At 51.2% G+C, this 12,796-nt stretch overlaps 1 protein-coding gene across 1 annotated transcript; it reads right to left on the bottom strand.

The window, feature by feature from the left end:
- Nucleotides 1-136: 136 nt before the first annotated feature.
- Nucleotides 137-7,138, bottom strand: Snai3 (snail family transcriptional repressor 3). Its single transcript, XM_004666065.2, has 3 exons — nt 7,063-7,138; nt 1,662-2,282; nt 137-368 (listed from the first exon to the last, which is right to left on the bottom strand). The coding sequence occupies exons 1-3, from the start codon at nt 7,136-7,138 to the stop codon at nt 187-189; spliced, it is 879 nt and encodes a 292-aa protein (XP_004666122.2). The 3' UTR covers nt 137-186.
- Between the last annotated feature and the right edge of the window lie 5,658 nt (nt 7,139-12,796).

A 12,796-nucleotide genomic window follows, 5' to 3' on the forward strand; every position in this document is an offset into this window, starting at 1 on the left:
GAATAGGACCAGCAACAAGGCCACACTGAAAATGGAACGGAAGTTCTCATTTTGGCGACAGCCTCCTAGTGACAAGTCTCCTAATGGCCCCATTGAGCTTCTTGGTTCTGGCTGGATCCAGGCAACAGTGGGCTCTTCTAGCTGCCCCAGAACTGTTGGCCCTGTCCCCTCCACCTTGCTGTGCCTCTAGGGGCCAGGACAGCAGCTGGCTTCCTCATGTCGCACCAGGAGTGACATGCGGGAGAAAGTCTTGGCACAGACCTTACACCGGTACTTCTTGGTACCAGCGTGAGTCTGCAGATGAGCCCGCAGGTTGGAGCGGTCAGCGAAGGCTCTGCTACAGTGGGAGCAAGTGTAGGGCTTTTCACCTGCAGGGGGAAGATGAGAGGCCAGGTGAGCGACCACGGCCAGACCCATGCCACAGGTGGTGGCCAAAGGTGAAGAGTTTCCATCAGTCAATAAATCCCCCACCTGGCCCTCCTTGCCACAGCCACGCTCCCAAAAGCCTGAGCGCTCAGACAGGTGGAATGTCACCCTGCGTGGGACGGCAGCTTTAGAAGCCCTTCCTCGCTGCTGCTCTCACTGTTTGTGCCTGTCCCTCCTGCAGCCCAACTGAGAAATGCTGGAAGCTTCTGGCTGCTCTTCCTGGCCATTGGCCAGTGGGATATGGCACCACTGGGCTCCGGCTGAGGTCACCATGAGGGCAGAGCTGGACAGAGGGAGCCTGGACAGAGGCACCATCTCCAGTCAGGGTGACTAGGGATTGGGACAAAGTCCTTCTCCTGGGACCTCGGATCCCAGATCAACTGACCCTACAGAATGGAAGGGGAGGGATCACTGAGAATTATCTGTCAGGGCCTACAGCCCTTATACCTCTGTAATAGCAGTTGGCAGTCCCCAAAGGGCCCAGGGTACTTGCGTCCTTTCTGACTCCATCTCTCCAAAGTCTCTGCCCCCTCCAGGCCCTATGCCCTGCTGGAAAATCCCCACAAAGACCAGGCTTTCTCCCCGTCTCACTGCCCTGGTCCTAGAGCCACAGAATGTGGGCAGACAGGGCCCACAGAGGCCCAACACATTCCCAATCTAATGGGTTGAGTTGTGTAGCTCCTTAGAGATATTAGTGTCCTGACTCTTGCTCTCTGACCCCATTTGGGTCACGCCTTTAATCCCAGCACTTGAGCGGCAGAGGTAGGAGGATCGTTGTGAGTTCTAGGCCACCCTGAGACTATGGAGTGAATTCCGGGTCAGCCTAGGCTAGAATGAAACCCTTCCTCAACCCTCCCTCCCCCAAAAAAAAACACTCGAAAGATAATTAAGATGAGGCCATCTAGGTGAATCCTAATTCCCTGATTTACACGAGTGTCCTTACAGCAGAGGGAGATGTGGACATCACATACAGTCAGGAGAGATGGTGTAAGGAAGACAGAGGCAAACAAGGATGTGGCCAAAAGCTAAGGAGTGGGGCAGCAGCCAGGAGCTGAGAGTCACAGAGGGTCCCATGTAAAGGGTTTTGTATCAGCAAGTGCAAGAGTTGTACCCAGGTCCCAGAAGGCAGAGTCGTCCACACTGAGCTGAATAAGTACAGCTCTCCCCATTGTCTAACCTCCTGCCCTTCCTCCAACCCAGATCCTTCTCCCAGACCACAGTCCTGCCTGACCTACCTGTGTGGGTGCGGATATGGCCCTGGAGCAGCCAGGGCCTGGAGAAGGCCTTGCCACACACTTTGCAGACACAGGGCAACGTATGGGTGCGGATGTGCATCTTAAGGGCACCCAGGCTGGCATATTCCTTGTCGCAGTATCTGCAGGTGAAGGCACGTCCAGCTGGCAGGTGGCAATGTAGCTGCTGGTGTCGGGCCAGGCCAGCCAGTGTGTGATAGGGCTTGTGGCAATGAATGCACTTGAAGCCACCTGGGGCACGAGGTGTCTCCTCAGCCCTTAGATGTTTGTCTGATACACCGTCTACTTCGGGGCCCAGGATTGGGGGCCACCGCGTGGGCAGCATCAGCAGCGGGGGCAGATTGAGGTGATTCAGGCTGTCTTTGAGGGGCACGCTGGGGGCCCAGCCAGCCCTAGGGCCTACCCAGCTGATTTCCTGGAGGTCTGACCCAGAGGGCCCCAGAACCTCCTCATGCTGCTGCAGGAGAGGCAGCGAGACACAGGCAATGGCAGAGGTGCTGTCCCAGAGCCGTGGAGGGTCACAAGGCATGGAAGGAGCCTCCTTGTCTGAGGGGCAGGGGGGCTGTATCAGCTCCTCACATGGAGAACAGGAACCATTAGCTTCTAGAAGGGCAGAGGGGATAGAAAACACATGGTGAGGACTCATCTAACTGTAGCCCTGCCCATCTTACAGGCCATCTGCAGTTGGCACAAAAAAGGAGCTGCAAAGGCTCACATGCACCCATTACACAAGAGATGGAAGTGCTACACGCGGGGAAGAGAAGATGGCACCCAGGAGCCAAGGACTGTGGGAACTAGAACAAACCCAGGCTGTAGACAGCAAACCCAAGGTCCTTGTTAAAAACAGAAAAAGAGAAGCTGGGTGTGGTGACACACGCCTTTAATATCAGCACTGGGAGGCAGAGGTGGAAGAATTGCCATGAGTTCCAGGCCAGCTTGGGCTAGAGTGAGCCCCTACCTTGAAAACAAAAACAACAACAACAAAACAAACAGAAAAAGAGAAACATCTCCTAGCCCCAATGCAGTGTCAAGTAGTAGAAAATAGTCCTTATAGCCAGGCATGAGGCTATGAAGAATTCCAGCAGTAAGAAGGCTGAGGCAAGAGGATCTCTCATGGCAGGCCAAGCTGAGCTACATACTGAGACCCCCCAAAGAAACAGTCCTGATGGGCAGAGGACTTGCCCTTGCTCCAAGTCTCAGCCTGTCCAAGGGACTCTCCTCATTCCCCCACTGACTGTGAGCAGGAGTCAGGGCCATCAGCCTCAGGCTCCTATGCTGCTGCAGCAGCATGAGCTCAGAACACCAGGCGCCTGGCCTGGTACCACACCCGCAGCAGTCAGCCTCTAGTCACTGTATAATCGCCCCTGTGGCGTCTCCTTGCGTGTGTCATGATGTGGTGCGATCAGCTGTCTCCCCGGCCACTGGGCAGCACCTGTGAACACACATGCATATGCCCAGCCCGGTGTGTAGCTGGAACGCCCATCTGCTGCTTCCTTAGGCAAGCCTGCCGTGGTGTGGCCTCAGGCTGTGGTTCCTATATTCATAGTCAGCATGCCATGCGTTTGATCAGATAATGCCAGTATCCCTAAATAAAGTGGTCGGTCTGGGGTACGAGGCAAGTCCTGGATTCCTCAAAGCCCAAATTGCTCAACAGCCCCCTCCATCTGTTTTTTTCCTGTGTCGAGATAAATCTCTGCCCCCATTTCTACCTCTGTGCTGAGGCTTTGGGTAGAAAAGGCAGTTCACAAGACGGGAGGCAATGTTTAAAATTAGATGTTTGGTCAGGAACTACTAACTAGAATATGAAGAATGCTTATAACTCCACAATAAAAAGTCCAATGGGGGCTGGGAAGATGGCTTAGCAGGTAAGGTGCTTGCCTGCAAAGCCAAAGGAAATAGGTTTGATTCCCCAGGACCAGATGCACAAGGTGGCCCATGCATCTAAAGGTCATTTGCAGCAGCTGGAGACCCTGGCATACTCATTCTCTTTCTCTCTTTCTGCCTCTCTCTCCTCTCTCTCTCAAATAAATTACACACACACACACACACACATATACATATACATATAAAGTCAAATAGTACAACTTAAAATCTGAGTAAGAGCCAGGCATGGCGGTGCACACCTTTAATCCTAGCACTCAGGAAGCAGAGGTAGGAGGATCGCTGTAAGTTCAAGGGCAGCCTGGGACTACACAGTGAGTTCCAGGTCAGCCTGAGTTAAAGCGAGACCCTTGAAAAAAAAAAAAGTCTGAGCAAGAGGGTGTGAGAAGAGAGCTCAGTTGATAAGGTGTTTGCTTCACAAGTATGAGGATCGGAGTTTGATCCCAAGAACCAACATAACAAATTTGGGTATGGCGGCACAAAGTCCCAGCACTGGGGAGGCGGAGGCAGGAGGATCCCTGGGGCTTGCTGGCCATCCTATCTAAGCTAATTGGTGAGCTTCAGGCCAATAAGAGACCCTATCTCAGAAAAGTAGAGTATTGGGACTGGGGAGATGACTTAGTAGTTAAAGGTATTTGCATGCAAAGCCTGCCAGCCAGGGTTCAATTCCTCATCACTCACATAAAGCCAGACCCAAAACGTGGCACAAGTGTCTGAGGTTCCATTTGCAGTGTCAAGAGGCCCTGGCATGTTTTATCTCCTCCATCTATCCTCCTCTCTCTCACAAGTAAACATTTTTTAAACGGTAGACTATGTTTCCTGAGGAGTAACACTCCAGGGGCTGTCCTGTGTCCTCTACAGTCACATGCACACATGTGTGCACACACCAGCACCCATATACACACAAAAAAATGGCAGGAAGGGTTAGAGAAATGGCTCAGTGGCACTTTCCGTACAAGCATGAAGGCCAGAGGAGGCCTGAGAGACCAGTGGAGTTCAATCCCTAGAACTAACATAAACAGCTGTGGCCAGGCACTTCTGTAATCCCAGTTCCACAGAGAAGCAGAGACCCAGGAACCGCCAGAGCTCACAGAAAAGTGGCAAGCTCTGGGATCAGTAAGAGCGGGTGGACGAGCAGTGGAACAGGACACCTGACTTTGCACCCCAGCCACTGCAGACAAGTGCAGCCTGTGGCAGTGCCCCTTGCACTGCAAGGGCATACACATGTACATAGCCTGCCACCACCCCCTCCCCCCAGATACACACAAGCAAAAAAAAAAAAAAAAAATATATATATATATATATATATATATGGGCAAGCTGGACCTGTCTTTAATCCCAGCACTCAGAAGGCAGAGACAGGAGGACTGCTGTGAGTTTGAGGCCAGCCTAGGACTATAGAGTGAGTGCCAGGTCAGCATGGGCTACAGTGAGACCCTACCTCAAAAAAAAAGTATATATATATATATATATATATACACACACACATACACACACACACACACACACACACACACACATATATATCATTCCAAGATATAGGAATAACCGTCTTTCCAAAGATACGTAAATGGGCAATAAGCACATGAGAAAGTCTTTAACAGCATTATGCAAATCAAGAACCACTGCAAGATTTGCCACTGTACACCAGGAACTAGAACTTAAGAGAAAAAAAAAAAGACAGTAACAAGTATTGGAGAGGATGTGGAGAAATGGGAAGTCAGCGTCGAAGTCCCTCCCTCCCTTCCTCCCTCCCGAGCTGACTTCTTCCACCCAACTTTCTGAACTGTAAAATGAGCACATCAGGTTCTCTGTAGGACAGGTAAGACTCAGGCCAGAGGAGATCTGGAGAGACTATGTGGGCCAACGCTCTGGAAGGCATCCCTTCTGTGCAGGAGAAAGTCCCATGCTGGGTCCCTAGCGCTGAGGCCTAGGCACGGCTACAGAGGCAAACCCTTCATGTGCATGGTGCCCACCCCATAGGCAGAGTCCAGAAAGTGACCCGAGGCCAGGAGCTAGTGACCATGGTTTCTGCTAATGCCTTCCCCACATTTTCTTACTCTTTTGAGCTTTCTGTAAATCAAGTTCCTAGGAGAAGGTTTCAGGGTCCTTCTGGCTGAGAGGGGTTTTCCTGAGTCCCCTGAGAATAACTAAAAGGAAGGAAGGAAGAGGACCCTCAACCTCAGCACCTCAATCTACTCTAGGGTGACTTCATGACAGAAAGAGGGTCACCAGGGCCATGGGCCCTGGGAAAGCCAGGAGAAGACAGTGTTGAAGGGCAGTGAGGTTGTCCTGGACAGTGTCCCCCACTTCACCCCTCTTGGGGCCCTTCAGGGCATCATATTTGCGCATTCAAGTGGTAAGCTGTGGTTTACTGTGGGAGTGAACATCAAGGTTTTAAACTATTAAAACTATGCCCTGGGGCCTGTGGTAGAGTGCTTGCCTAGTCTGTGTGAGGCTCTGGTTCCCCAGTAGCACTAGATGAAAGCTGTGTTCCATGTAAATTCAAGCTCTCAGCCTATCTACAGGTATACTCACCTAACTAAGTGAAGGAAAAGTTTCATTTATTGCAAACCTTGCACTCCATAGTTTCAGTTCTCTCTTCTGTTGCAAGCTTAACTGGTGGTGACTCATGAAATTGATTTTAAAATGCTCCCTAAGGTGTAGGATCCTAGACAGCACCCTCTGGTGGCAGCCGGGGGTGGGGATACCATCCCCCTGCGGTTCTTGGCAAGGTTCACATGTGTGAAGGGTGCTGGCCAGGGCACTGGTCTTCAAAGCGCTCCCCCCACCAGATACCCAGCAATGCCCCAGGGCCAGGGTTCCTCCCAAGACGTTGCCCGGTTGAGTAGGGGCGGTTCTCACAGTGCAGCAGGCTCTCCCCAGATGCTCCAGCCCTTGAGCCTAGCGAGAAGCAGAATGGTGGACACCTGAGCCTATGTGGAGGGCGGCTCCTCCTTGGTCACTGCACCAGGACAGCAAGACAGTTTCTGGGGGGAGGGGTGCCCACCAGGGCGTCAAAGAGGCAAGCAGGCCCACTATACCAAGAAGGAGTCCGCGTGGTCTGTCCGCGAACTCACCACCTCCAGCCAGGATGCACTTGGTGAGCCTTCGCTCCCCTCACCAGCCCCACTGCCTCTGGGAAATTTTCCTGGCTTTGTGGTCCAGTGGGACATTCTCTGGGTGGGTGGACACAGCACCTGGCTGGCTTTCTAAAACTAGATCCTCCCATATCTCTGCATACAGACGGCTCCAGGGTCCCCGTAGGTGGCACTGTAGTGGTGGGAATGGGCTCAGTCCTCAAGGGAGAGCTACAGGCAGTGAGTCTCCCTGGCCCTGGACACTTCCTTTTCGGAGTCCGAGGTCCCAGCCATGAAGGAAGACATGTGCTGGGGAATTTGTCTCTTGCCCTCTCACCTGGGACAGGTGCGCCCCCGCTCCCTCCCAGGGACCTCCAGTCCCGCAGAGCTGAGTCCAGCGCAGGGAGCCGGCCAGCCCCTACCTCTCTGCGTCTCCAGCTGCCCATAGTTGGGGACTCTGTGGCTGGGGTGCGTTTTCACCAGGAAAGAGCGCGGCATGGTGTTCTCCCGCACAGCGCGGCGGCCCGGGCGCGAGCCCGCAGCGGGATCGCGGCTGTAGCTTCTGCCGGGCGCCCGCGAGCCGCGCGGCAGGTGCGGCAAGGGTCAGGCTCATTAGCATAGCTCGCCGGCTCAGCCTATCAGCGACGGGCGCGGCGGGGCGGGGCCGCGGCGCCACGCCCAGGACAGGTGCGCGGGCGGGGCCCGGACCGCGTGGCGGGTGGTGTCCGCCCCACGGGACTTGGCTGGCACGCACCGCGGTCACGCACCGACCCCGCGCGGCTGGCCGATCACCCGCTGCAGATGAAAGGGCAGAGTTCAGGCTTGGATGGATAGCGGGCCGGGTTGCAGTCCAGATCGCAGAGCCCGGTGCGCAGAGAACCCTCGAGGCTCACTAGCCCACCGCCTTCCCTCCCCACCTCCTCTGCATACGCACGCTGGGCGGACGAGCCTTGAACTCCAAGGCTGACCCACCTGAGCAGCCACAGTGATGATCCAGGTTCAGAACCCCGAAATAGGCTATGGACAAGCACTTGGCGAAGGCCCTTTCCAAGGGGATGTGAAGCCTGAAGGACCTCCCCCTCTTGACTCCCTATCACCACACATTCCCAGATAGCTCATTTGGTTGCTACAAACAACAAAGATTGAATGTCCATGATTATGGGAAATACTAAAATATAAGAAGGCAAATTGTGTGCGCTTGGCAATCTGGACAAGCCTTGTCCCTTCTCTCTCTCTCTCTCTCTCTCTCTCTCTCTTTTGGTTTTCTGAGGTAGGGTTTCACTCTAGCTCAGGCTGACCTGGAATTCACCATGTAGTCTCAGAGTGGCCTCCAACTCATAGCGATCCTCCTACCACTGCCTCCTAAGTGCTGGGATTAAAGGCGTGTGCCACCATGCCCAGCTAACCTTGTCCCTTCTCAGAATTATTTATTTGTTTGTTTGTTTGCTTGTATTTTTCGAGGTAGGGTCTCACTTTGGTCTAGGCTGACCTGGAATTAACTATGTAGTCTCAGGGTGGCCTCGAACTCTCAACAATCCTCCTACCACTGGAGTGCTGGGGTTAAAGGCATGCACCACCATGCTGGACCTTTTTTTAAAAATTGTTTTGTTTATTTTTTGATAGTGGTTTGTTTTTGTTTTTTCAAGGTAGGGTCTCACTCTGGCCCAGGCTGACCTGTAATTCACTATGGAGTCTCAGGGTGGCCTCAAACTCACAGCGATCCACCTACCTCTGCCTCCCGAGTGCTGGGATTAAAGGCGTGCGCCACCACGCCCGGCTTTGTTTTGTTTATTTTTATTTATTTATTTAAGAGCAACAGACAGAGAGAAAGAGGCAGAGAGAGAGAGAGGGAGAATGGGCATGCCAGGGCCACCAGCCACTGCGAACGAACTCCAGACGTGTGCGCCCACTTGTGCATCTGGCTAATGTGGGTCCTGGGGAATTGAGCCTTGAATTGGGGTCCTTAGGCTTCAAAGGCAAGTGCATAACCACTAAGCCATCTCTCCAGCTTTTTTTTTTTTTTTTTTTTTAGAGTCTCGCTCTAGCCCAAACTGACCTGGATTTCACCATCTCTTAGGCTGGCCTCGAACTCACAGACAGCACTCTTCCAACCTGTGCCTCCCAAGTGCTGGGATTAAAAGCATGTACCACCATGCCCGCCTCAGCATCCTTTACATAGGTACAGGCCTGTCTGGTTCCCTAGGTTTCTTTCACATGGCTGTTTCACTTCACAACTTTAGGGATCCTATGGGACAGCCTCTGGGTGGATGGACATAGCACTCCTTTGGCCTCCTGAGAGCCACTGGGCAAGCCTGGGCCACAGACCTTTCTACCTAGCACTGTTCTATACCAGATAACCTGGTGCTCTTTGGCATCTGTGCGCCGAGGTGGGATGGGGAGATGGCGGGGAACAAGGCTGAGTCGCACTTGAGTCCTCGTTCCTATGGTTGCAGGGCATGGATAGTGGGGGTCATTTCATGCCTATTTTGCATAAGAGAAAACCATGGGTCTTAGAGGTCTGGGGAGAGCAGATTTGGAACCCAGCCCGTATTTCTAGCTGTTAGCTGTGGTTTTGAGTGCTCATCTGTTGCTGGGTGAGGGAGTGCGAAAGTCCAAGGCGTCTGTGGAAGAGGTACAGGTCTCTCCTGTGGCCATGGCCTGGCACCACACTGCACATGAACACGTGCTTGCCGGCTGCCTATTCACCTGTTCCTTGGCTGTGTAAGGTTTCTATTTGTAGTCTTTCTTTCTTCTCCCCTCCCTGACACAGACAAGGCCTGTGGATTCCTGAACCAGCCCCTCACCCACACTGCTCTTCCCTCACCCACCAACCACTGTGTGGCCACAGGTTAGACCCTCCAAGTTCACCTCCTATTCCCTCTTATGATGGGTGCCCTAGCACAACTATGGGAAGCTGCTGGCCTCATGCAGCTGTGGTCCAAGATCTCAAGAGTCCTAGGTCCACCTTTGGGATGACATCAGTGGCCCCTAGGGACAGTCATCACCCTAAAGGAAGTTTGAGGTCCCCACAACCCACACTTACCCTCCTTATAGCTGAGCAGGCTCAGTTGGGGGTAGGGGTTGAGATAGGGTTTCACTTTAGCTCAGACTGACCTAAAGTTCACTGTGCAGTCTGAGGCTGGCCTCAAACTCACAGTGATCCTCTTATCTTGGCCTCCCAAGTGCTGGGACTAAAGGCAGATGCCACCACACCTGGCTAGGCTTATTCTTCAGTCGTGACTCATGGCTGTGTCCAGCTGGCTCCATAGGTTGTCTTCCCTGTCCCCATACATACACTGTCCCAAGACCCCTGAGCTGGAAAACCTCACCAGTGAAGCTGAACTGACCCTCAACTAGCTCAGAGTTCATCAGGCCTTTGTTTAAAGAGGCTGAAACTACATTGGTTAGGAACCTTGATATCCAACATGCTAATGAGCCCCAAAGAGTAACCACCTTGAAGTTATTTTCAAGTGAGATAACTAAAGGATTGTACATATCAACAACTCCCAGTTTTGGAAGGCTTGCTTTAAAAAAAAAAAAAAACTTTAAAAAGACCAAATGAAACAATAAGGGAAGCGCGGGGGAAAGTGCTAGTATAAAACAAACTTCTAAAAGGTGTGCATGTCATCCATCTAGTTTTTTTTTTAATAATTTTTAAAAATTATTTATTTATTTATTTGAGAGCAACAGACACAGAGAGAAAGACAGATAGAGGAAGAGAGAGAGAATGGGCGCACCAGGGCTTCCAGCCTCTGCAAACGAACTCCAGACGCGTGCGCCCCCTTGTGCATCTGGCTAACGTGGGACCTGGGGAACCGAGCCTCGAACCGGGGTCCTTAGGCTTCACAGGCAAGCGCTTAACTGCTAAACCATCTCTCCAGCCCCCATCTAGTTTTTTTTTTTTTTTTTTTTTTGGTTTTTTGAGGTAGGGTCTCACTCTGGTCCCAGCTGACCTGGAATTAACTCTGTCATCTCAGGGTGGCCTTGAACTCATGGCAATCCTCCTACCTCTGCCTCCCGAGTGCTGGGATTAAAGGCGTGCGCCACCACGCCCGGCTCCATCTAGTTTTTTAATGTGGCAAATTTCCACTATAACTTAAGACTTGAGGTGGAGATTTATAGTTGAACATACCCTCAGCAGATACAGTGACTAATTGGAAAGTGCAGTTCAAGGTCTGTCATGCTCAACCACTCCATTTGTTTGATATGAATATTAAGCATGTAGACCTAGTGCAGCATGGGAGCCATTCAGGAAGCTTATGCAATTGATCAAACTTTCATGCATAATTTACATGAAGTGGGCAGAATTTCAGCCACTTCTCTACACAACATTTAGTTGTATATGTGAACTCTCCTTTCTTAACTGGGGAATGTAGCCTTATGTAGAATGTTCATTTTAATCCTTTTTGACTTTAACTTTTTTTTTTTCCTTTACTTTTTCTTGGGAAAACCAAGTGATCTGTCTTTCAGCAGTTGTTTAGTTTTGATCATTTGAAACTGTGATTTTTATTTCATTTGTAACCAGCTGTTAAATTATTTTGTTTCCTGAAAAATTTTGTTTTGAAACAAAATAAAGGCTGTGTTAAATGAGTAAAAAAAAAAAAAAAAATGCTGAGACTAATGGAGAGAGGGAGGGGATATAATGGAGAGTGGAGTTGTGAAGGGGAAAATGGGAGAGGGGAGGGAAATATCATGGTTTTATTGTCTATTAAGTAAAGAAGTTGTAAATTTTTATTTTATTTTTTTGGTTTTTCGAGATAGGGTCTCACTCTGGCTCAGGCTGACCTGGAATTCACTATGTAGTCTCAGGGTAGCCTCAAACTCACAGTGATCCTTCTACCTCTGCCTCCTGAGTGCTGGGATTAAAGGCGTGCGCCACCACGCCCAGCTGTAAATTTTTTTTAATGGAGCTGGAGAGATGACTTAGCGGTTAAGGTGCTGTCTACAAAGCCAAAGGACCCAGTTTGATTCCCCAGGACCCACGTAAGCCTGATGCACAAGGGGGCACATGCATCTGGAGTTACAGTTTGCAGTGCCTGGAGGCCCTGGTGTGCCCATTCTTTCTCTCTCTCTCTCTCTGTGCCTATTTCTGTATCTCTCTCTCTCTCAAATAAATAAAAATATTGCTTTTAAGAAAAGATGTTGAGACCAGCTGCAGTCCTTCTCTGCTGACCATGACTACTCACTTGCATCTGTAGTAGTCCGAGTCCCGAGACTTAACTGAAAGGCCACAGCAGGACTCTATGGGTCCTCAGTAGTTCCAGGATGCCCCAGAAACACTCAGGCAGGCCACACAGCAGCCAGCACCCCTGGCGCAGTGAGTCAACAAGTGCTCCCAAGGTGCTACCCCACTGGGGCCTTCAACCTGCAAGGAGACATCCCAACTTGTCCACACCTTGACCTTGGAAGCATTAACTCTGAGTTGACAGATGTATCCTGGGTTGGTGGCAGTCACACCCTGCACCCATGTGTGTGACCTGATTCAGAGATTGGGTCCGTGCAGATATCACCAAGTCAAGAGGAGGTCATTAGGAAGGACTCTAACCCAATGACCAGTGTTCTTGTAAAGAAGAAACTTGGAGGATTGAAGGGATTGCTTAGTGGTTAAGGCGTTTGCTTGCAAAGCCAAAGGATCCCGGTTCGATTTCCCAGGACCCACGTAAGCCAGATGCACAAGACGGCACATGCGTTTGGAGTTCGTTTGCAGTGGCTGGAGGCCCTGGCTCACCCATTCTCTCTCTCTCTCTCTCCCTCTTTCTCTGTCAAATAAATAAATAAATATAATAAATATTTAAAAAATAAAAAAGGAAAAACTTGGAGCCAGGAGTGGTGTCACACACTAATTTCAGCACTCGGGAAGTTGAGGCAGGAGGATTTCTGTGAGTTTGAGGTCACTCTGAAACTACATAGTGAATTTCAGGTCAGCCTGTGCTAGAGTGAGAGCCTACATTGAAAATAAAACAAAACAAAAAGGAGGAGGAGGAGAAGACACTGGGATGCTCACAGAGTGGAGGCATAGTCATGCCATCAGGCCAGACTGCAGAAAGGCAGCTTCACAGGAAGGGGCTCTGTAGTCTAAGTAGCCAACAGCTGGGGGGACCCTGTTCCTCTCTCCTTCCAGCCCTTCCACACACCTACACACTGGACTTCTGGCTC

The sequence above is a fragment of the Jaculus jaculus genome, chromosome 1, assembly GCF_020740685.1.
Source record: "Jaculus jaculus isolate mJacJac1 chromosome 1, mJacJac1.mat.Y.cur, whole genome shotgun sequence".
Classification (NCBI taxonomy): domain Eukaryota; kingdom Metazoa; phylum Chordata; class Mammalia; order Rodentia; family Dipodidae; genus Jaculus; species Jaculus jaculus.